This window comes from Dendrobates tinctorius, unplaced genomic scaffold (genome assembly GCF_039654945.1).
Source record: "Dendrobates tinctorius isolate UK_male_01 unplaced genomic scaffold, ASM3965494v1 ptg000173l, whole genome shotgun sequence".
In the NCBI taxonomy this organism is placed as follows: domain Eukaryota; kingdom Metazoa; phylum Chordata; class Amphibia; order Anura; family Dendrobatidae; genus Dendrobates; species Dendrobates tinctorius.
Window position 1 is genome coordinate 7097701 of NW_027361840.1, and position 26110 is coordinate 7123810.

General features: G+C 46.9%; 1 protein-coding gene and 1 long non-coding RNA gene across 2 annotated transcripts in view; one reads left to right on the top strand and one right to left on the bottom strand.

Annotated features, from left to right (window-relative positions):
• The window catches only part of PTH1R (parathyroid hormone 1 receptor), a 255353-nt gene extending 252416 nt beyond the window's left edge, over positions 1 to 2937 (bottom strand). The window contains exon 1 of the mRNA XM_073551148.1: positions 1176 to 2937. Coding sequence (XP_073407249.1) covers positions 1176 to 1253 — 78 coding nt within the window. The 5' untranslated portion in view covers positions 1254 to 2937. The remainder of the gene's footprint in view (positions 1 to 1175) is intronic.
• On the top strand, positions 2032 to 26110 carry LOC141054007 (uncharacterized). The gene is made up of 3 exons (XR_012221327.1): positions 2032 to 2096; positions 9498 to 9545; positions 24489 to 26110. It is a non-coding gene; the product is annotated as an uncharacterized lncRNA (long non-coding RNA).

The window sequence follows — 26110 nt, forward strand, 5'->3', positions numbered from 1 at the left end:
CTGACCCGCACACTGACACTGACCTGTGCACTGACACCGCACACTGACCCTGAGCCGCACACTGACACCGCACACTGACCCTGAGCCGCACACTGACACCGCGCACTGACACCGCATACTGACCCTGACCCGCACACTGACACCGCACAATGACCCTGACCCACACACTGACACCGCATACTGACCCTGACCCGCACACTGACCCTGACCCGCACACTGACACTGCACACTGACCCTGACCTGCACAGCCACCGCATACTGACCCTGACCCGCACACTGACACCGCACAATGACCCTGACCCGCACACTGACACCGCATACTGACCCTGACCCGCACACTGACCCTGACCCGCACACTGACATCGCATACTGACCTTGACCCGGCACACTGACACCGCACACTGACCCTGACCCGCACACTGACACCGCATACTGACCCTGACCCGCACACTGACACCGCACACTGACCCTGAGCCGCACACTGACACCGCGCACTGACACCGCATACTGACCCTGACCCGCACACTGACACCGCACAATGACCCTGACCCGCACACTGACACCGCATACTGACCCTGACCCGCACACTGACCCTGACCCGCACACTGACACTGCACACTGACCCTGACCTGCACAGCCACCGCATACTGACCCTCACCCGCACACTGACCCTGACCCGCACACTGACACTGCACACTGACCTTGACCCGCCACACTGACCCTGACCCGCACACTGACACCGCACACTGACCTTGACCGGGCACAATGACCCTGACCCGCACACTGACACCGCATACTGACCCTGACCCGCACACTGACCCTGACCCGCACACTGACACCACACACTGACACTGACACCGCACACTGACCCTGACCCGCACACTGACACTGCATACTGACCCTGACCCGCACACTGACCCTGACCCGCACACTGACACCGCACACTGACCCTGACCCGCACACTGACACTGCATACTGACCCTGACCCGCACACTGACCCTGACCCGCACACTGACACCGCACACTGATACAATGTGGCCAGAACGGATACAACTAATGTAAACAAACCACTAATGTAAATAAACAAGTGTCCAGTGAGGAGCGCGCGGCCGCAGACATGCTGCAACTTGCAGTTCTACAGCACAGCTAGTAAGGGGTTAACAGCGGGGACTTACCAGTGCGCAGACACAAGTCAGGAGCGAACAGCAGAAGATGGAAGCAAGACTGGTCCACAGCACCAGAGATGGTCCCATATCCAGGAGGCTCCGGCTGCATCCAAACACAGAGATCGGGTCACAGCTGCCCCCGGGGGGTCACTGCCTGCGCGACCACCAGGCGGCGCCACCTGAGGCCAGAGGGCATGTCTGCAAGATCACTCCGCTGCATCCAGGGGGCAGGGAACCCGGCCGGGGGTCTGCAGTCAGCAACGTGGACGCCGGAATCCCATCACGGAGAAAACAGAGGCCGGGAGATCTGTGAGGGGAGGCCGGGAGATCTGTGAGGGGAGGCCGGGAGATCTGTGAGGGGAGGCCGGGAGATCTGTGAGGGGAGGCCGGGAGATCTGTGAGGGGAGGCCGGGAGATCTGTGAGGGGAGGCCGGGAGATCTGTGAGGGGAGGCCGGGAGATCTGTGAGGGGAGGCCGGGAGATCTGTGAGGGGAGGCCGGGTCCCCCCGCGGGGCTCAGCACCAGGACTTCGGCTCTTGTTACTTTCCTGGAGCCAAACTTTCTCCTAAACTGACGATCAAGTTCCCTGTAAGAGCAGGAGATCCCTCATCCCCCCCCCAGACGGCACCGGATCCCTGGATCCCAGCACCAGATCTAGAGCTCAGATCGCCAGTCCTGTGGGTCTGAGATGAGGTTTCAGAGCAGATCTCGGGAGCTGTAGATCGCAGCTCTCTGGGGCGAGGTGATCGTCTCTCTCCTGATCATCGCCCTCTCCATGGATTGTCGCTCAGTGTGACTGATGACACAGGAGGCTGGATGCGTCTACAGAGCTCGAGCGTCCCCGACTACAACTGAGGTCCCAGACTGACACCATGGAGCGGAGCAGGAGCCCCCCAGGGTGGGGTCTGCACTGTGACGGCCGATGGGTTTGTATCCTTGGTGCTTGATTGACAAGTCAAGTATTCTGTCAGCATGGGGGTCCTCACTGGACGGCTGTCAGGATGGGGGTCCTCACTGTACGGCTGTCACGATGGGGGTCCTCACTGTGCCACTGGCTGGGGTCTTCACTCTGTGAGTGACAGGCAGGCTGGTGGGCTCAGTGCCGGTCTCCAGGCTGGTGGGCTCAGTGCCGGTCTCCAGGCTGGTGGGCTCAGTGCCGGTCTTCGGGCTGGTGGGCTCAGTGCCGGTCTTCGGGCTGGGGGGCTCAGTGCCGGTCTTCGGGCTGGGGGGCTCAGTGCCGGTCTTCGGGCTGGGGGGCTCAGTGCCTGTCCCGGGCTGGGGGGCTCAGTGCCGGTCTTCCGGCTGGGGGGCTGAGTGCCGGTCTCCGGGCTGGGGGGCTCAGTGCCTGTCTCCGGGCTGGGGGGCTCAGTGCCGGTCTCCGGGCTGGGGGGCTCAGTGCCTGTCTTCGGGCTGGGGGGCTCAGTGCCGGTCTCCGGGCTGGGGGGCTCAGTGCCTGTCTTCGGGCTGGGGGGCTCAGTGCCGGTCTCCGGGCTGGGGGGCTCAGTGCCGGTCTCCGGGCTGGGGGGCTCAGTGCCTGTCTCCGGGCTGGGGGGCTCAGTGCCTGTCTCCGGGCTGGGGGGCTCAGTGCCTGTCTCCGGCTGGGGGGCTCAGTGCCTGTCTCCGGCTGGGGGGCTCAGTGCCTGTCTCCGGGCTGGGGGTCTCTCCTCCTGCTGGAGCTGCTCCTGGGCTCGGAATAATAGCCGCCTTCAGCTCCTGTTCTGGGAAGGGGAGGCAGAGCCCTGTGCACACTGCTGCTCTGCAGCCACTGGGAGCCACTACTGGGAGGAAGGGAATAAAGCAGCATGGGCAGCAGCTGATTGGCTCCCAGGAACAGCCATGTGACCCTCAGCCACAGGGGGGCATGCTTACCCTCCAGTGCACCCCAATCTCCCCTACACCCCTCCAGCTGCAGCCATACACAGGGGCCCTCCAGTATTATACCTATAGTGGGTGCAGGGGCTGCAGCTGGATTCTAGGGGGGCCCCATAAGAGACCAGTAGTATTAAAGACCTGTGATCACTGGGGTCCTGTTGGAGATATTGCATTGGGGTCCACAAGCTCCATATTATGCTGCTGACTATTACTGGCACATGATAGGCTGATTTTTCACTTGGTCTCAAGAGCTTACACCTCTAAGGGTTAATGCAGGTTTCCGGCCACATCTGCTGCAGAGTGCTTGGATTATTAATGCTGCGGAGAATGCCGATCTGTGGTTACCACTAATGGGTATTATTTTAGGCATGTGGTGTGCTGGGACTTGTAGTACCACATATTCTTATTTGCCTGAATTCTCCTGGATTTTGATGGTGCACTTACTAGTTTGGCCACTAGGGGCGCCGCTGTATGGACGTGTTCAGACAGGATCATTATTTCCACGTCTGCCGGCATCAGATAATGAGTGCAGGTTGTCAGCACATCAGCCTATAGGTGTCCTTCATTATCAGGGGGCTTCTTGTAATGGTGAGACCCTCGATGGGAAGCAGGATGTCTGAAATACAGAGGACTTAGGTTATACAAATCACAGTAAACAATTTTTTATTGATTTATTGTATTCACTTATACAGCGCTATTAGATCCACCGCGCAGTACAGACACCATCGCTGTCCCCATCGGGGCTCACAATCTGGATTCCCCATCAGTAGGTCATAGTGTCTGAGAATAAACCCTCGAAAACACTGGGGGGATCTATTATCGTTTTTAGAGCCACAACTTTATCCAAAAATTTATCCAGTCATGTCACCAATTTATGGAAAGGACTGGTCAATTTCAAATATATCAATCTGTACCCATCTAAAAAGGCAGAAAAGGTGCTGCCCAAAATTAACATACTGACCCTGGATCTTGGTGTTGGCTACATCCATGTCGTGGTGACCAAAACAGAGGTGCTTTTTTTCCAAATATGCAACTTTTTTTTATGGCAGAAAGGTTAGTATTGTATCATAAATGGAGATGTAATTATACCGATCGAAGGCTGGGGGCGCTAGATCACTGCCGGCACCTTATGCTGTAAATAGGTAACTGAAGCAGGTTATCTGGTGGAGAGCAGACATGGAGGGTGGACACAGAGGAAATAGTAGCTGAGAGTTGTTGGCAGGGCAAACTGTGACTGTACCTCCTCATTACTAAAGGGGTGAGAATCAAGACTAGATGACAAATACCGCGCCAAAGGCAATCAGATGTCACATGACCATGGAAGTACAATATTTTCCATGTCATATCTATATAAAACAAGTTTGGCACCAAAGTGATGTTAGCTGACAACCCCAGGAGCCTAATGTCTCCCCAAATTATGGATATAGCGTATTCTAGCGTGTGATGTATAGAATGATGGCGGGACGTTCAGTAAGATGACGGCCATATTGTTTCTCAGGGACGTTCCTGTGGAATAATGTGACCCAGAGGAGAAAATTAGCCACAAAGGTTAAATTGAGCCCCTCGTCTTCTGACCTCAGCTGAGGGAACAGTAAGGGGGTCTGGTGAGACCCCTTATAGCATCTCATCTACCAAATATCGAGGTCGCACCCTAGAGGATGCAGCGAGTATTGCAGATCTGTCCACATTCCCTGCAGCGTTTTCCTCTTCCGGAAGCTCTCACGGATCCAATCCAGAGCAGGTATCGGTATTTTATCCCTTTTCCTGTATTGATGTCTTTGCGTTATTGTAACCTCTCACGGGCAGGGTCGTCCTATTTTCCTTTAATTATTGTATTATCGTTAACATTGTTACTTATGACTTGTATATGAACTGTTGAATTGTAACGTTTCTGGAGCTTTGGAAAGCTGGGTGGTGTATGTGCTAGTGTGTGATCCAGCGCAGGCGACGCGCTGGGTTATCAAAGCAGCAAATGATCGCAGGGAAAAGTGAGGTCTGGGGGTGAGATGAGCCCATTGTCAGACTGACTAGTCATAGGCGAGTAAGGAGTCAGCGATACAGCAGCCTCCGAGGCCAGTGTGTTCTGTAAACATACACCGTCAGGTGAGAGGTACAGGGCAGTGTCCGTGTGCATCTGTATGGCGACACCTTGTGACTGTTACAATGTTACGAGTGTCGGGTTGAACCTCTTGCAGCGAGTTCTGTGCTGCGGCTCAAATTCTCCGGAGATTCTCCAGTAAGTGGGTTAATAGCGGCAGCGATCCGCAGTCAGGTTCCCTCAGTCTAATCTCCTAAATAACAGCCTGTAATTGACTGTGATAGAAATCAATGGACGGAGACGTCGATCCCGCGATTCACATGTGACCCTCAATGTGCAATGAGCCGAAATGTGCCAGACAAAGAGCGCAGCATCACACAGCAAACCCACAAATCCCTGCTAATAACTGGGGATCATAAGGGAAGAACTGCCGGGGAGCGAGAACGGGAAAAGATGATTATATCAGAAGTAGTGTTGAGCATTCCGATACCGCAAGTATCGGGTATCGGCCGATACTTGCTGTATCGGAATTCCGATACCGACTTCCGATATTTTTTCAATATCGGAAGTCGGCATCGGAATCGGAAGTTCAAAGTTGATTGACAGCCTGACGTCATCATGATGCGCGGTGTGTGCGCATCATGATGCGCCGTCATTTCGGGCCTTCCGGGGGTCTCTGCCGGCCTGCCGGGGGGCTGTGCCGGCCTGCCGGGGGGCTGTGTGGACTGCCCGGGGTCTGTACCGGCCTGCCGGGGGGCTGTGCCGGCCTGCCGGTGGTCTGTGCACCCTGTGGGGGTCTGTGCCGGCCTGCCGGGGGGCTGTGCCGGCCTGCCGGGGGGCTGTGCTGATGTCCGGGGGTCTGTGCAAGCATCGTCCGATGGGACTACAAGTCCCATCTGGCGATGCCTGCTACCATGACAGTGATTGACACATTAGCCAATGATGGGACAGTAGTAGTCCCATCATCCGGCTAATGTGTTAAATGTTAAAAAATAAATAAAAATACTACATACATACTACATGCATGCTACATACATATTACATGCTACATACATACTACATACATACTACATACATACCACATATATACTACATACATACTACATACATAACACATATATACTACATACATACTGCATACATACTACATACATACTACATGCATGCTACATACATACTACATGCTACATACATACTACATACATACTACATACATACTACACGCATGCTACATACATACTACATGCTACATACATACTACATACATACTACATACATACCACATATATACTACATACATACTACATACATAACACATATATACTACATACATACTGCATACATACTACATACATACTACATGCATGCTACATACATACTACATGCTACATACATACTACATATATACTACATACATACTACATACATACTACATACATACTACATGCATGCTACATACATACTACATGCTACATACATACTACATATATACTACATGCTACATACATACTACATGCTACATACATACTACATGCTACATACATACTACATACATACTACATGCTACATACATACTACATATATACTACATGCATGCTACATACATACTACATGCTACGTACATACTACATATATACTACATGCATGCTACATACATACTGCATGCTACATGCATGCTACATACATACTACATACATACTACATGCTACATACATACCACATATATACTACATACATACTACATACAATACATTCATACAATACATACATAGACATACAGTACATATAACATAGAGTAACATACTTACCAATACTTGTCACATTGTTCCCCGAAGCCATTGTCTTTTACGGAATAAATATTAACATAACAAACCACAAAAATACTCACCCACGATCCGAAGCAGTCCACGAGTGTGTCCCACGACGATCTTGGGTAGAGAACTGCAGCATCAGCTGTTGCTGCCGTTCTCTACGGGCTGCAGGAATCCAATGACGGACTTTTTTTTTTTTGGCGGAGGAATACAGTGCGGAAGGATACCTACCTTCCGTCATTGGATTCCTGCAGCCCGTAGAGAACGGCAGCAACAGCTGATGCTGCAGTTCTCTACCCAAAATCGTCGTGGGACACACTCGTGGACTGCTTCGGATCGTGGGTGAGTATTTTTGTGGTTTGTTATGTTAATATTTATTCCGTAAAAGACAATGGCTTCGGGGAACAATGTGACAAGTATTGGTAAGTATGTTACTCTATGTTATATGTACTGTATGTCTATGTATGTATTGTATGAATGTATTGTATGTAGTATGTATGTAGTATATATGTGGTATGTATGTAGCATGTAGCATGCAGTATGTATGTAGCATGCATGTAGCATGCAGTATGTATGTAGCATGTAGTATGTATGTAGTATGTATGTGGTATGTATGTAGCATGCAGTATGTATGTAGCATGCATGTAGTATATATGTAGTATGTATGTAGCATGTAGTATATATGTAGTATGCATGTTGCATGCATGTAGTATATATGTAGTATGTATGTTGCATGTAGTATATATGTAGTATGCATGTTGCATGCATGTAGTATATATGTAGTATGTATGTTGCATGTAGTATATATGTAGTATGTATGTTGCATGTAGTATATATGTAGTATGCATGTTGCATGCATGTAGTATGTAGCATGTATGTAGTATGCATGTAGTATATATGTAGTATGTATGTTACATGTAGTATATATGTAGTATGCATGTTGCATGCATGTAGTATATATGTAGTATGTATGTTGCATGTAGTATATATGTAGTATGTATGTTGCATGTAGTATATATGTAGTATGCATGTTGCATGCATGTAGTATGTAGCATGTATGTAGTATGCATGTAGTATATATGTAGTATGTATGTTGCATGTAGTATATATGTAGTATGCATGTTGCATGCATGTAGTATATATGTAGTATGTATGTTGCATGTAGTATATATGTAGTATGTATGTTGCATGTAGTATATATGTAGTATGCATGTTGCATGCATGTAGTATATATGTAGTATGAATGTAGCATGTATGTAGTATGTAGTATGAATGTAGCATGTATGTAGTATGCATGTTGTATGTATGTAGCATGTATGTAGCATGTAATTTTTTTTTTTTTTTTTTTACATTCAACACATTAGCCGGATGATGGGACTACTACTGACCCATCATTGGCTAATGTGTCAATCACTGTCATGGTAGCAGGCATCGCCCGATGGGACTTGTAGTCCCATTGGACGATGCCTGCACAGACCCCCGAAGCCTGCACAGCCCCCCGGCAGGCCGGCACAGCCCCCCGGCAGGCCGGCACAGCCCCCCGGAGCCTGCACAGCCCCCCGGCAGGCCGGCACAGCCCCCCGGCAGGCCGGCACAGCCCACCGGAGCCTGCACAGCCCCCCGGCAGGCCGGCACAGACCACCGGAGCCTGCACAGACCCCCTGGCAGGCCGGCACAGCCCCCCGAAAGGCCCGTACAGACCCCAGAGAGGCTGTACAAGGGAAAAACAGGATTTTTCTTATTCCGATACCGGAAGTCCCATAGACTTGAATGGGACTTCCGGTATCGGAATCGGCGATACCGATTTGTTTTTTAAGATCGGCCGATCCATTCAGATCCGATACTTTGAAGTATCGGACGGTATCGCTCAACTCTAGTAGTTATATTCTTGTACATAGTGGCAGTATTATAGTGGTTATATTCTTGTACATAGGGGGCAGTATTATAGTAGTTATATTCTTGTACATAGGGGCAGTATTATAGTAGTTATATTCTTGGACATTGGAGCAGTATTATAGTAGTTATATTCTTGTACATACGGAGCAGTATTATAGTTTTTTTTTTCTTGTACATAGGAGCAGTATTATAGTAGTTTTATTCTTGTACATAGGAGCAGTATTATAGTAGTTATATTCTTGTACATACGGAGCAGTATTATAGTAGTTATATTCTTGTACATAGTAGCAGTATTATAGTAGTTATATTCTTGTACATAGTGGCAGTATTATAGAAGTTACATTCTTGTACATAGGGGCAGTATTAAAGTAGTTATATTCTTGTACCTAGGGGCAGTATTATAGTAGTTATATTCTTGTACATAGGGGCAGTATTATAGTAGTTATATTCTTGTACATAGGGGCAGTATTATAGTAGTTACATTCCTGTACATAGGGAGCAGTATTATAGTAGATATATTCTTGTACATGGGGGCAGTATTATAGTAGTTATATTCTTGTACATAGGGGCAGTATTATAGTAGTTATATTCTTGTACATAGGGGGCAGTATTATAGTAGTTATATTCTTGTACATAGGGGTAGTATTATAGTAGTTATATTCTTGTACATAGGGGGCAGTACAGTATTATTTTTTTTCTTTAATATACGTTCAGTATTATATATCCTTATCTTCTCTTGCTGACAACTTTATCTTCCAAAAGGTAAGGGAGAAAACAAGGGGAACTGCTACATTGGATCTAATCCTTATAAACAGGGAGGAAATGGTTGAGGAGGTAAAAGTGGCTGGGACCCTAGGAGGTAGCGACCATGCTATTTTAGAATTTTGGATAACTAGAGGAGGAAGACCTGTGAAGACTCAGACGTCAAGGTTAGATTTCAGAAAGGCAGATTTTAAGGGATTCAGAAAGAGAATTGGAGGTATCCAATGGCTGGATATCCTTAAGGTCAAAAATGTCCAGGAAGGATGGGAAATCTTGAAAAATGAAATTCTCAAAGCACAATTGTTAACAATTCCGAAAAGAGGGAAGAATAGGAAGCATTTAAGGAAACCAGGATGGATGAACACAGAACTTAAGCACATGCTAAAAATGAAGAAATAAATGTTTATAAAATGGAAAGAGGGAGGTGTTATGAATAGGTCACCGATGAGAAAAAAACAAAACAAGCTAAGTCACAGAAAACCAGAGAGGTTGGTAACTATGCAGATTGCAGATCCCTGATCCTAGCCACACAACTAGCAGCAGCTGTGGAGCGTAGCTACGATGGTCCTAGACGCTCCGTCACAGCCGGAGGGCTAAATAAGCCTGAAGCAAGAAAAGGGGACAACTAACTGCCCCAGATCAGACCCCAAAGGAAAGACGGCCCTCACACATGTATTGACGGTGAAACAAGATGAAAGCACAAACACAAGCAGGAAAATAGGCTAAGCAAATGATGGGGCCCTAACTAGAAAGGATAGGAAAGGAAAGACACTGCAATCTGCAAAAAACCTTACAAAAATAAAGTCCAACACTTCTGATAGCAAAATTAACCCTGAAGTCACTAGACTTCTCCCACTATATCAGCACTCTTAAATATTCTGAGACAGAGCAAAAAAAGGCCAATCTAATAAGGGACAAAAAGCAAATTGGCAAATACAGATAAATAAGAGTGGAAATTTAGCGCAGCCCCAGCCGGGGCTGGCTGACCACACAAAAAACTGAATAGACCAACAAAATCAAGTGTGAACATTAGCAGAAAAAACTTAGCTTTAGATGACTGGAACAGAGCTGAAAACAAAGACCTGACAAGCCAGAAGGAATCACCAGCATCAGACTAGGGCGTCGGCTGTCTTAAATCCAGTCTGAGATTCCTGAGGCCCAATCGTCATCCTCATTAACAGGTGGCAGATTTCTACTGATTAAATCAGCCTCACTACCTCCAGTTACCACCAGAGGGAGCCTGGAAGGAGAACTCACAACTGGTGGACCGGAAAATTAACTGACAACAGTACCCCCCCTTGAGGAGGGGTCACCGATCCCTCATCCACGCCACCAGGCCGATCAGGTTGGGCCCGGTGAAAAGCACGAACCAATCTATTGGCATGAATATCAGAGGCAGAGACCCAAGAATTATCCTCCTGGCCATAACCCTTCCATTTGACCAAATACTGGAGTCTCCGTCTAACCAAATGAGAATCCATAATTTTCTCTACCTCATATTCCATATTGTCTTCAACCAACCCAGGGTCAGGAGGTGCTGCCATAGGAACCACTGGCTCAACAAACCTCTTTAACAGAGACTTGTGAAATACGTTATGGATCTTGAACGTAACCGGAAGAGCCAACCGAAAAGAAACAGGATTAAGAATCTCCAAAATCTTATAAGGTCCAATAAATCTTGGCTTAGATTTTGGAGATGCAACCTTCATAGGAATATTCTTAGACGACAACCAAACCATATCACCCACTTTAAACCGGGGACCAATGGTCCTATGCTGGTTAGAAAATCACTGGGCCTTTTCCTGAGAGAGTGACAACTTATCCACCACTTGGTCCCATATCTGCTGCATTCTCTCAACCACAGTGTCCACACCTGGGCAAGACGAAGATTCCACTTGCCCTGAAGAGAATCGAGGATGAAACCCAAAATTACAGAAAAAGGGTGACATCAAAGTGGCAGAACTAGCTCTATTGTTCAGTACGAATTCGGCCAAGGGCAAAAATGAGACCCAGTCATCCTGATCAGCAGATATAAAACATCTTAAAAAAGACTCCAAGGTCTGGTTTGTTCTCTCAGTCTGTCCATTGGTCTGGGGATGAAACGCGGAGGAGAAGGATAACTGAATTCCCAGATTGGAACAAAAGGCTTTCCAGAATCTGGAAACAAACTGGACTCCTCTGTCGGACACAATGTTCTCAGGAATCCCATGTAACCGAACCACCTGTTGTAAAAACAAGGGCACCAACTCAGCGGAAGATGGCAATTGTGGGAGTGGTACAAGATGGACCATCTTCGAAAATCTATCACAAATCACCCAGATAACAGTCATTCTCTGAGAGACAGGAAGATCAGAAATAAAATCCAATGAGATATGGGTCCATGGCCTCTTGGGCACCGGCAGGGGCATCAGCAATCCACTAGAATGAGAACAGGGTTTAGACCGAGAACAAGTCCCACAGGACTGTACAAAATTCCTAACGTCACGAGATAAGGCAGGCCACCAAAAAGACCGACTCACCAAATCTCTGGTACCAAAAATACCTGGATGACCAGCCAATGCGGAGCAATGAATTTCAGATATCACTCTCTTTCTCCACTGGTCAGGAACATACAATTTTCCCATAGGGCAACGCTCAGGTTTATCCTCCTGAAATTCCTCCAGGGCGCGTCTCAAATAGGGCAAAATGGCAGAAAGAACTACCCCCTCACCTAGGATAGTATTTGGCTCGGTCACATTAAGAGAATCAGCAAAGAAACTCCTAGAAAGGGCGTCTGCCTTAACATTCTTAGTGCTCGGAAGAAAAGAGACCACAAAATTAAAACGCGTGAAAAACAAGGCCCATCTAGCCTGTCTAGGATTCAAGCGTTTGGCCGACTCCAGATAAATCAAATTTTTCTGATCGGTGAGGACCACAACTTGATGTCTAGCTCCCTCCAACCAATGTCTCCACTCCTCAAATGCCCATTTCATGGCCAACAATTCCTGATTCCCCACGTCATAGTTGCGTTCAGATGGGGAGAACTTTCGAGAAAAGAAGGCACAGGGATTCATTTTAGACGTCACTGGATCTTTTTGGGACAAAACAGCCCCTGCACCAATCTCTGAAGCGTCTACCTCTACCTGAAATGGAAGTGAGACATCAGGTTGCCGTAAAACTGGAGCTGAAGTAAATCTCTGCTTAAGCTCCTGAAATGCTGAGACAGCCTCAGGAGACCAATTCAGCACATCAGCGCCCTTCTTGGTCAGATCAGTCAGTGGTTTGACAATACCAGAAAAATTAGCTATAAATTTACGATAGAAATTAGCAAAACCCAAAAACTTCTGGAAGGCCTTCAAAGAAGTGGGCTGAACCCAATCATAAATGGCCTGTACCTTGGCCGGGTCCATTTCAATAGTCGATGGAGACAAGATAAATCCCAAAAATGAAATCCTCTGTACACCAAAGAGGCATTTCGATCCTTTAACAAACAGGGAATTCTCCCTCAAAATCCGGAACACAGTCCGGACATGTTCCACATGAGAATCCCAATCACTAGAAAAGATCAAAATATCATCCAGATAGATGATCAAAAACTTATCCACAAAGTCACAGAAAATATCATTCATAAAGGACTGGAAGACAGAAGGGGCATTAGTGAGCCCAAAAGGCATCACCAGGTACTCAAAATGCCCCTCCGGAGTATTAAACGCCGTCTTCCATTCATCCCCGTGCTTGATGCGAATAAGATTATACGCCCCCCTGAGGTCAAGCTTAGTAAACCAGCAGGCACTCTTAACTCTGGAGAATAAATCAGAAATCAGAGGTAACGGATACTGATATTTAACAGTCATCTTGTTAAGGGAACGATAATCAATACAAGGTCTTAATGAACCATCTTTCTTGGCCACAAAAAAAAACCCAGCACCTAAAGGTGACGAGGATGGTCTAATATGACCCTTCTCCAATGACTCCAAAATATAGGATCGCATAGCATCATGTTCGGGTGCTGATAAGTTGAAAAGTCGACCCTTGGGAAATTTACACCCAGGCATCAACTCAATAGCACAGTCATAACTCCTATGAGGAGGCAAAGACGCAGACTTAGGCCGGGGTCACACTGGCGAGGAATACGGCCGAGTGAGAGGCGCTAAAAGCACGCATTACACACGGACCAATGATTCTCTGTGGGGTCCCTCGCACCAGCCGTATATTTCTCGTCCGTATTCTACGGTCCGTGCTAATCGCAGCATGCTGGGACTGTCAGCGCACTACGTCCGTAATAAGTCAATGTAAGTCTATGGGTGTGCAAAAAATACGGATTACACACGGACCACACGTGTGACCTGCGAGAAATACGCAGGGCTTTTGGCTGCTGACAGGAAATGGACCAATCCATCATCAGGAAGCTGAGACATACAAATGAGCTCAAAAAGTGCTCCAGACATCCAGGAAGTACGCCTCCACGGAGTACAGCAGCGTCATGGCGCCATATTTCCTCAATCTGGAGATGCTTATAGTATTAGTGCAGGAGCGGCCAGAACTTTGGGACCAAAGGGATGCCAATTATGCCAACCGCGCAAGAAAGGAGGCGTCATGGAGGTGCATATGTCGCCAGATGTTCCATGACTTTGGTGATCGGACACGTGAGGAGCAGCAGCAATTGAGTAAGTACAAGTCCCAAAAATTATTTAAATTACCTCACAAACAAAAATGCATACAGATTCTGCCCCCCTCCCCTTCCTGTCCTTCTCCTTTTTTCCTCATGAGGCGGGTAGATTTTGATGTGACACATGGTTTTACACTGCCATCATTTTGCCCGGGCCACAAGCTCCTCTTCCTCTTAGCCAACCAAGTTATTAAGTGTAGTTACTTGATACATGAACAATTCTGACCCTGTGTATCTGGCCTGGATGGGCCAATTATATATGCCACCCTGGGTAGAAAGCACACCCCAGAAGGCCACATGCCTAGACTACTGGTAGCAAATGTGACCGATCAAATATGTGAAGTTGAGAATATTTCCTGTCACATTGCAGTGGAAGATGTGATGAGACGCTGTCGCAGAATCCGCGACCAATACCGCCGGGAACGTCAGCAGCGGTCCAGGAGTGGGGATGCGGGCTACGTCAAAGCACAAATTTGTGTATTATGACCACCTCTCCTTCCTCGCTCCAATTCTGGATCTGAGACCGTAAGTAGACACCTCACACCACATTACACCGATACTTTACAGGGCCAAAAATATTGATGTATTTTTGCCTCTGTTCTATTTCATAACAGAACTCAATCCAACCTTACGGATCGAGGAACGGGCTCAGAGACAGAGCCCATAATTGACCCTGTAGGGGATGAGATGGCTGGCCCATCTTCTCCCCCTACAAGAAGCATGGGTGAAGATGAGTCATCACAGGAGAACCCATTGGCTGCCCAACAAACACCACCACCAGGACCGTCTGCTGCTGGCTCATCACCCATCCTGGAGGAGCAGGGCAACTTGAGCAGCAGCCCAACTGCCCAGATCCGGGGATCCCCACAGGCTGCTGTTACATCCCGGCGAGGCCGAAGAAGGCGCCAAGTCGCTGTTCAAGAGAGCAGGACCAATGTGGACACAGGGGTCCTAAATTATTTACAGATGATGGGGAGGAGACCTACTCACGTAGCCTGACCCTTTATCTCTGTGCCCTTTCCCGTGAGGTCAGGCTCCGTATTAGGGGATGTTTTCAGATCCTGCTTGATGCAAGCACCCCCCCAATACCCCATATGAGCTTTTCGAATATCTGGAGAGGTGGCAGCTTTCCCCCAGAAATCTAATGCGTATGAGACCACCCACACAGATGCTTGCTCAAGCAGGGTCTGAACATCCTCTAATTCGTGGGCCTACACCTCACCCCCTTCCTCCCCCTACCCAACCTTCCCAACAGCAGCAACAGATTTCTGCCTCTAGCCAACCCCACCAATATGGCCACTTATTCCCACCCAGTGTTGGAGGCTGGTCCCAACCTGATTGGGGACGACATGGCTATATTGGTGGGTATGAGACACGGGCCTACCCGCCACAACAAGATGCCCCTCAGCAGTATTACTAAGGCCGCTACCCCCAACATTCACAGGAGGAAGGTCACTACCAACACCATGGGCAACAGTATGCACCCACACAGGGCGATGTTCCTCAAAGTAGTCCGCAGCAACCACAGGCTGCTCCTCCGCCTTCTCCTTCCCCAACATTCCACAATTTATAAGTGGCTAAAAACATGGAAATTGTAAACCCATACTGTACATGAGTGTTCTTAAGCGGTCTGATGGGAGGAGATGTCTAGTGTGTTTGAACTGGTGGTTAAAATCCCAAGGCAAAGTAAAAAAGAGGTTTTCTCCATCATCAAAATGAGCTAAAACATATAACACTAACATTTCTTATGATGGTTTTCAAATCATATGATTAAGACACCATGACAGGCAAGGCTACCTTATGTGTTTCTGATACATATTACATGTCTGTGAAAAATACAATATTTCACGGGGCTGTACTGGCAAAGTCAAAGGATCAAAATAGAGTACTCACTTGATAATGCATAGAAAAGGCGTGCTGTCCATATTCTCTTAGTCCAATTTAGGCCAGCTAACTATATTCCAAAATCAAGGCAAACAGCCTCAAGACCATCACGCTCTATGTATTATCAAGTCAGTCTTCTAATTTGATCCTTTGACTTTCCCAGTATAGTGCGGTGAAATATTGTGTTTATTACAGACATGTAATATGTGTCAGAAACGCGTAAGGTAGCCTTGCCTGTCATGGTGGCTTATTAATATGATTTGAAAACATTCATAATAAATGTTAGTATTATCTTGTGTAGCTCATTTTGATGATGGATAACTCCTCTTTTTTACTTTGGATTCCAAATGTGTAGAGTTGCAATGTTGTTATTTCACTATGTATGTTGTAGGATATGTTTGTAATTTTGTTTTAACAACAATGTTGAAATATGCGAAAAGCCCAATTTGTGCCATTGCCCAAGTTTTTCATAGGGCAAGAATATGTTTGCCTTACAAACTAAAAAAAAAACACAAAAAAGCCAAAAGTAAAAATTTGGCAACTACACTTTACGTCTCTGTCTTAATTGTCCAAACCCCTATCAAAATACGCTTACCAAATCAATTCAACAGTCAGAGATTCAGAAGGGGTAGAAATATATATACTTTGACACACATCAAACCAACATTGCCAACATAGATACAGCATGCTCTTGCCAAGAAGGTTCCCCCTGAGGTGCCATAAAGTAATTAGTGAAAATATCACGCACTTTGAGGCCAGAGAGCGGTCTACGTTGATGGTTGATAGGTGGTCTCACCCTACGCACATTGTGCAGCCTACGCACAACACCAGCAGAGGAGGAACAATCATGGATCCTGGTGAAGTTATGAAGAACCACACAGGCTTTTACTACTTCATTTACATTTTGCTCACTCAGCTGAATGGCAGACTGGGGTACCCGCCATTTGGCACAAAGAATGCCAAAGGAACATTCCACCGGTCGCCGAGCACGTGATAGGCGCAAGTTAAATATCCTTCGCCTGTGGTCAAGGTTGCGCCGGGGATATGGCCTCATGACATTACGCGATAACTGAAAGGCCTCATCTGCCACAAGGACATAAGGGACTGATTCTTGAGTGGAGCCTGGTACCTGGCGTGGTGGTGGTAGATCCAACTGGTTGGTGCGTAGCCGCCGAGCCATGATGGAAGTATTGAAGACTCTAGAGTCTCCCGTCCTTCCATAGGCCCCAATGTCAACAATTATAAACTTGTATTGAGGGTCTGCCAGAGCCAACAATACAACAGAAAAGTATTGTTTATAATTGAAGAATTGGGAGCCAGAGTTCGGCGGCTTAAGCACCCGGATATGTTTGCCGTCAAGGGCCCCAATACAATTTGGAAACTGGCATTCTTCCTCAAAGTCCCTTGATATCCTCAACCAGTCTTCCATCCTGGGCTCGGGCATGACGAGTTGATGGAGTCTTGACCATATTTGACTACATGTCGACCTGACTATGCCAGAAATGGTAGATCTTCCAATCAGAAACTCATGGTGGAGGGTGGCATAAGACAGGCCAGTGGCCAGGAAGCTGAAGAACAACAGAAAAGGAATATTTTAGAATGCACACATTTACAAAACAAACAGGTCCATACATACCAAACTTGGTAAGATTTCAGAGCAAATAACACACACATCTTGCTTTGCACAATGAGTAAGTGATATTCATTACATATTCCACATTACATTCGGGTCTGTAAGTTGAAACATATGTGGACTAAGATGAGGGCCTAAAACTTACTCCAAGAAGGCAAAAATTCAAACTTTGCCCAACACATCATGAAGATAGAGAATGTGGTCGTGGAGTACATACCGTATTGTGAGTAGAAGTCGCTCCTCTGCAGATATAGCTTGGCGCATCCTTGTGTCCTGAAAGGTTATCCCAGGGCGCACTGTCTCCAAGAGTCGATCAAATGTTGCAAGGCTCATGCAACAGTATTGGTAGAATTTGACAGGATGCTCCAGCAGAGAAGAATAGAGGCGGTGAAAATGACCTCTTGTGAGTCGTTGCCTCAAAAGTGGATGGACCACATTCGTCTCCTCCTCAGCGGATCCACTATCACTGGGTATGGTTGGCCAAAGCGGCGTGACAAAAGCCAGGTGAAGAGAACCTGCTCAGTGTAACAACCCTGCTGGCATCACTGCATGGTCTCCCATCCCCCGCAGACCAACTTACTTTCTGCTTCAAGCCATGCTGTGAATTCTGTTTGTTGCCAGCTCTGTGCCTCTGCTCTCCATGTTTCCAGACTGTGTGTATAGGGGGGCGGTGCCTGAACTCTCTGGTTCTTATGCAGTCAGGGTGCACCTGTGTAATCTGTCCCTTACCAATCACCTAGCGCCCTTGACTATTTAGTTTCGCCACACCTACTGAAACATTGCCTGTGCAATGTCTATACTCAGTATCTTGCTGCTGAGGAAGCCAGGCCCTGTTCTGTGTATCTCCTCTGTAGGATTACTCTTTGTCTCGCTTTGTACCTTGTCCGCCTGCCAGGAGGCAGAATATCCTGGCCCTAGAGTCTTGTTCCCAGTACCTTGTCTGTACTCTGTCCACCTGCCAGGAGGCAGAATATCCTGGTCCTTGTGTCTTTGTCCATGTGTCTCTGTCTGAACTCAGTCTTACCTCTGTCTGTCTGTCAGTCTCCTTGTTTGTGGTTCCTTCTCTGCTGTGTCTTTCCTTGTGTCCTCGCAGCTTTATCTGTGCATCTGCACCCTCGCAGCTCTATCTGTGCATCTGCACCCTCGCAGCTCTATCTGTGCATCTGCACCCTCGCAGCTTTATCTGTGCATCTGCACCCTCGCAGCTTTATCTGTGCATCTGCACCCTCGCAGCTTTATCTGTGCATCTGCACCCTCGCAGCTTTATCTGTGCATCTGTACCCTCGCAGCTTTATCTGTGCATCTGCACTCTAGCCGCTCTGTCTGCACGGCTCCCTAGCCACTCTGCCTGCTCCGCACTCCTGCGGCTCTGCCTGCTCCGCACTCCTGCGGCTCTGCCTACCTGCACCCCCTGTGTGAACAGGTCCAAACCTGTTCCTTCATATTCCACTCCTTCCTGCCTATATCCATACCTGCACCTCCTGTGTGAACAGGTCCAGATCCTGTTCCAGCATACACCACTCCCTCCTGCCTACACCTGCTGTGTCCTTCTCATACCACGCCAATCTGTCCTGTGTCTCCAAGCCGTGCCCGCCTGTCCTGTGTCTCCAAGCCGTGCCTGCCTGTCCTGTGTCTCTAAGCCGTGCCCGCCTGTCCTGTGTCTCCAAGCCGTGCCCGCCTGTCCTGTGTCTCCAAGCCGTGCCCGCCTGTCCTGTGTCTCCAAGCCGTGCCCGCCTGTCCTGTGTCTCCAAGCCGTGCCCGCCTGTCCTGTGTCTCCAAGCCGTGCCCGCCTGCCCTGTGTCTCAGCCGTGCCTGTCGTGTCTACCTGCCTGCCTGTCTAGCCTCTGTCAAAGTGACTTGTCCCTGAGTGGGACCAGCAGCCACAGCCAGACACCACCCTGGAGTGGCACCCGACAGCTATCTGCCGCACAAGCCTGACCTCACCATCAGAGGCTCCAGTGAAGACCGAGGTAGCTGTCGTAGTCACGCCCCTTCCAGGGTAGTCTGGTTTGTGGCACAGTGGGGCCACAACCCCCCGGTTCGTGCCATTCAGCCAAGGCGTGAGCGTGACACTCAGTTGTGTTGAAAGTCAGACCCTCTGCCATGTTGCACATACAACACCAACACACCTAGTGAAGGCAAGGTGACAAATGGACAGAATGGAGGCTGCCACCTGTTCCTGAGCCAATAAATAGAGTGCAGGCTAATGAGTTAAATAGTTAGCAGGCCTCAAAACCATTAAGTGACCATTTTGCAAGGCTGCAAGAAAATCTCGCCATACGGATTCAATATGGATGCCATACGGATTACATGCGGATGCTTACATGCGCAAAATATGCGACCGCACCTGGCTTACGGATGACATACGGAGCACTGTTTAGGGGTCATTCATCCATATTACGCCTGTATACTACGGACCGTATTTTGCGCCGGTTAGTGTGACCCCGGCCTAACTCTCACTAAATACATCAGAAAAATTGGCCAGATAATCAGGAATATCATGAGACTGAGGAGAGGTGGAGAAAACAGGAGCGCCCCTAAGAACACACTGACAACCCCAACTCACCACAGACACAGATTTCCAATCCAAAACTGGATTATGAGTTTGCAACCAGGGGAACCCCAGAACAATAGTATCATGCAAATTGTGCAGCACCAAAAATTTATAACTTTCTTAGTGGTCTGGGGCAACTCGCATTATCACCTGGGTCCAAAACTGAGGTTTATTCTCCGCCAAAGGAGTAGCATCAATACCCCTCAAAGGAATAGGTGTCCGCAGAGGCGTCATGGAAAAACCACAATGTTTAGCAAAGTCCAAATCCATCAGATTCAACGCTGCTCCTGAATCCACAAAAGCCTTAGTAGAAAACGTGGACAAGGAGCAGATCAGAGTAATTGCTAAAAGGAACTTAGGTTGTACACTGCCCACAGAAAATGTGTGTGCAAAATGTTTCTCTCGTTTAGGGCAGACAGAAATAGTATGAGAGGCGTCTCCAAAGAAAAAACACAGCTTATTACGCCTTCTAAACTCCTGACTTTGCGCCCTAGACAAAACCCCATCACATTGCATAGGTTCAGACGTTTGTTCAAAAGGTGGCAGCGCCTCCCGTGTAGTCTTACGCTCACGTAAACGCCGATCAACTTGAATGGCTAATGACATAGAATCATCCAGACCAGAGGGAACAGGAAATCCCACCATAACATCTTTTACGGTCTCTGATAAACCCTTCCGAAAGAGAGCTGCCAATGCACTATCATTCCATGTAGAAAGGACCGCCCACTTTCGGAATTTTTGACAGTACAACTGCAGAATCCTGACCCTGGTTTAATGCCAACAGGGTTCTCTCAGCTTGATCAACAGCATTAGGTTCATCATACAACAACCCCAAGGCTTGAAAAAATGCATCCACATTAGTCAGAACAGGATTTTCAGGTGTCAGAGAAAAAGCCCAATCCTGGAGATTGCCGCGCAGCAAGGAGATGACAATTTTAACCTGCTGCACAGAGCTTCCCGATGAGTTAGGCTTCAAGGCAAGAAATAGTTTACAATTATTCTTAAAATTCAGAAATTTAGAGCGATCCCCAGAAAACACATCAGGAGTAGGGATCTTAGGTTCAGCAGCATGTGACTGAATGAGGTAGGTGGAAATTCCCTGCACTTCAGCAGCAAGCTGCTCCACACGATCAGACAATTGCTTAATCTCCATTAGGAAAAAAAAAAAATCCTCCTACGGCCCCAGAGAAAAAAGAGGAAAAAATAAATTAAAAAAAAAAAATTCTGACACTTTTTTTTTTTTTTTTTTCTCACATCTTCTTCCTGCTTTTGAGTACCCTACAATCTGCGGTATGGCTGGTGATTCTGTTATGAATGGGTCACCGAGGAGAAAAAAAGCAAAACAAGCTAAGTCACAGAAAACCAGAGAGGTTGGTAACTATGCAGATTGCAGATCCCTGATCCTAACCACACAACTAGCAGCAGCCGTGGAGCGTACCTACAATGGTCCTAGACGCTTCGTCACGGCCGGAGGACTAAATAAGCCTGTAGCAAGAAAAGGGGAAAACTAACTGCCCCAGAGCAGACCGCAAAAGAAAGACAGCCCCCACACAAGTATTGACAGTGAAACAAGATGAAAGCACAAACACAGGCAGGAAAATAGGCTGGTAGTTCTTTCTGCCATCTCGCCCGATTTGAGATGTGCTCTGGAAGAGTTTCAGGAGGACAAACCTGAGCATTGTCCCATTGGAAAATTGTATGTTCCTGACCAGTGGAGGAAGAGAGTGATGTCTGAAGTTCATTGCTCTGCATTGGCTGGTCATCCAGGTATTTTTGGTACTAGAGATTTGGTGAGTCGGTCTTTTTGGTGGCCCACCTTGTCTCGTGATGTCAGGAATTTTGTGCAGTCCTGTGGGACTTGCTCTCGGTTTAAACCTTGTTCTCACTCTAGTGGGTTGTTGATGCCTTTGCCGGTGCCCAGGAGGCCATGGACCCATATTTCAATGGATTTTATCTCTGATATGCCTGTCTCTCAGAGAATGACTGTTATTTGGGTGATTTGTGATAGAATCTCTAAGATGGTCCATCTTGTACCACTCCCTAAGTTGCCATCTTCCTCAGAGTTAGTGCCCTTGTTTTTGCAACACGTGGTTCGCTTGCACGGGATTCCTGAGAACATTGTATCTGGCAGAGGAGTTCAGTTTGTGTCTAGATTTTGGAGGACTTTCTCTTCCAAGCTGGGAATTCAGTTGTCCTTCTCCTCTGCCTTTCACCCTCAGACCAATGGGCAGACGGAGAGAACAAACCAGACTTTGGAGTCGTACTTGAGATGTTTTATTTCGGCTGATCAGGATGATTGGGTTTCCTTTTTGCCCTTGGCCGAATTTGCTTTAAATAATAGAGCTAGTTCTGCCACTTTGATGTCACCTTTTTTTGTAACTTTGGGTTTCATCCTCGATTCTCTTCAGGGCAGGTGGAGCTTTTTGCCTGCCCAGGTGTTGACACTGTGGTGGAGAGAATGCCCCAGATCTGGGACCAAGTGGTGGATAAGTTGTCTCTCTCCCAGGAAAAGGCCCAGCGGTTTTCCAACCGGCATAGGACCATTGGTCCCCAGTTTAAGGTGGGTGATATGGTTTGGTTGTCATCAAAGAATATCGCTATGAAGGTGGCTTCTCCAGAGTTTAAACCTAGATTTATTGGACCCTACAAGATTTTGGAGATTCTTAATCCAGTCTCTTTTCGATTGGCTCTTCCTGTTACATTTAAGATCCATAACGTGTTTCATAAGTTTCTGTTAAATAGGTTTGTTGAGCCAGTAGTTCCTGTGGTGGCACCTCCTGACCCAGTATTGGTTGAAGGTAATGTGGAATATGAGGTTGAGAAGATACTGGATTCTCGCCTGGCTAGACGGAGACTCCAGTATTTGATTAAATGGAAGGGTTATGGCCAGGAGGATAATTCTTGGGTCCCTGCATCTGATATTCATGCCGAAAGATTGGTTCGTGCCTTTCATCGGGCCCATCCTGATCGCCCTTGTGGCGTGGATGAGGGTTCGGTGACCCCTCCTCAAGGGGGAGGTACTGTTGTGAGTTCATTTTCCCCTTCACCGTCGATGTCTGATGAACTCCCTCTTCTGGTGAAGGAAGGTAGTGAGGCTGATTACCAAACACCTGATCTGGTAGATGATGACTGGGTAACAGGAACTGCTGACTGGATATAAGGCAGCTGACGCCCTTCTGAGTCGCTGGTGATTTCTCTGCTGGATTCTTGGAGACCAGTCTGATTCCTGCTTCCCAAAGATAAGTTTTTGCTCTGCCATTGAACTTATTAGTTTTGTTTTGTTTATCTTGTTTTTTGTAGTTCAGCCATCCCCGGTCGGGGGTGTGCTGAGTTCCATTTTTGTCTCTGATCAGTTTGTCTCTTTGCTCTGTCTTCAGAATTTACCTGAGTGCTGATATAGTCTTTTTGAAGTCCTAGCGACTTCAGGGCCTGTTTTTCCTATCAGTCGGTTGGGACATTTTTTGGTAGGGTTTTTTGCGGATTGCAGACAGCAGCTTTTCTATCCTGTCCTTTTTAGTTAGCTTGGGCCCCATCGTTTGCTCAACCTATCTTTCTTTCTGTGTTAGTGTTTTCATCTTGCTTCACCGTCATTATATGTTGGGGGCTGCCTATTGCTTTGGGGTCTGCTCTGGGGCAGTTTAGATTTCCCCTTTCTTTCTTTAGGCCTATTTAGTTCTCCGGCTGTGATCGAGGGGTCTAGGGCATCGTAGGAACCCCCCACGGCTACTGATAGTTGTTGTGGATAGGATCAGCTTCCAACCTCTCCGGTTTTCTGGACTTAGCTTGTATTTTTTGTTTTTTCCTCCTTCAGTGACTCATTCATAACAAGCCTCACTACCTCCAGTTACCACCAGAGGGAGCCTGGAAGGAGAACTCACAACTGGTGGACAGGAAAATGAACTCACAACAGGGAGGCAGGAAGTGGAGGATATTAATGCTCTCAAACCTATTCCGAGACACTTTCGGTTGAAACATAAATGTGATCCGAGTGGACTCCAAGCTTGGGGTATTGACAGGATCCGTGCAGGAATAAGGGGGGGTGACACCAAACGTGTGTTAGCTCAAAGGGAATGCTGGTGGATCACAGTTCTTGATACCATCACACCGGCTGGACTCAATGAGCAGTTGAGTTTTAGCTCATATCTGTAGTTTTTGTGTTGTGACATGGTTTTGTTTTTATTATATATGTTTGTATGTTCACTGTATTGGTTTGTTTCCCTTTAGTCATCTCTAATGGAACACCGTAATTTCTAGGACGTTTAGTGGGGAAGATCTGGAGGGACCCTTGGTGTTATATCCTGGCTCAAGAACATCATATCAAGTTTGGCTTATGGGACTATTTTTATTTAACAAGAAAAAGAAGAAAAAAGATGAATAATAAAAAGAAAGAAAAAAAGATAAATATTTTTATTCACGTTGGTGCATCATTTTATATATGTCACATGTATTATGTGTGCACTCTTTTTGAAGCATTTCATATGCACCATTTTTCCTGTGTATATAAAAGGAATACATAGCTGATAGTATAATCACATTTATATGTGCACCTTTTTTGAAGTATTTCACATGTACCATCTCTCCTTTATATATAAAAGGAATACATAGTTGATGGTATAATCACATTAATGTCCATTGTAATGGGATTATATATTTTATATATATTTTTATTTTTCACTATTATTAATGATATAGTTGTTATGAGCTAGTGCTCATTAATCTTTTGGATTTATTTATATATATATCCACTTTGTGTAATCTGTTATATCTAGAACCCATTTCCCTTTCTTGGATGTATTACCTAGATTGTTGGCTCCAGTGCGCATGTCTGCGGTGTGTGCCCATGGAGCATTGCAGAGGCGCATCAGTGGCGTCTGCGGGTCAGTGACATCATAGCGACGTCGTCTGAGACGCGGCGCCGCGCTGTCGCCGGTGGTGATGCAGCTTCCGGGGCAGGACACCGGACACACACGCCGCTTGATTGGAGCACCTGGTAACAGGATATATAACTCGGCCCCTCATACAACACAGTACGGCACCTTGAAAAAGAGGCGAAACGCGCGTCGGTGGCGGCGAGCTTGTGGTCCTTGGCTAAGTTTAGTATGGGTAAGCACTATGGCTTGGGATAGTGATTTTTTCAGGATGCGCACCTGTTAGGATCTCTTTTACCTTTATATCCCTCAAATATGGCCCATATTTGTTACAGGCATTAAGCACTTTATTTTGTTAATTTCTTAGGACTAACAAGCAGCAGATACTTATCTGATCCTTTATGTATATTCTGTCATTTATGTAACTGTCAGTATTATATGTTTAATAAACTTTGCTCATTATTTTTATGTGATTGGACTTGTACTCCCTGTTTTTTCCTGTTTAATATGTTATGCGGGAGTGTCTATTTCCCATTGAGACGGCACTACATAGTGGGCGACTCTACTGGGATATACATTTGGTTCCGTATGGTTTTGTTTTATATGCTTGCTATCTGTGTTTTCACAGTTACCAATAAGGAACACATGGATTTCCGTGAACGCGAGAAAGCGTGGCAGACTGAACTTGATAAAGTTTTTAATGAAGGATCTGGTATCAATACGGATTGTAAATTTGGTGACACTAGTACATTGATTATTAAATATAAAGAGCTACTCAATAAACGTACACGGTTATGGTGGAATAAGGCATTCATGGATAAGTACCTAATCTGTGGCCTCATACCAAGAGGCTTACGGATACAAGTGTTCCCATCCTTTAATATTAATGACAGTGAGTTTGTCAACCAGTGGGAGGATGCTGCTTCCACATGTTCAAGGAAATATATGGAATTACTGTCTAAATATAATGAAAAACAA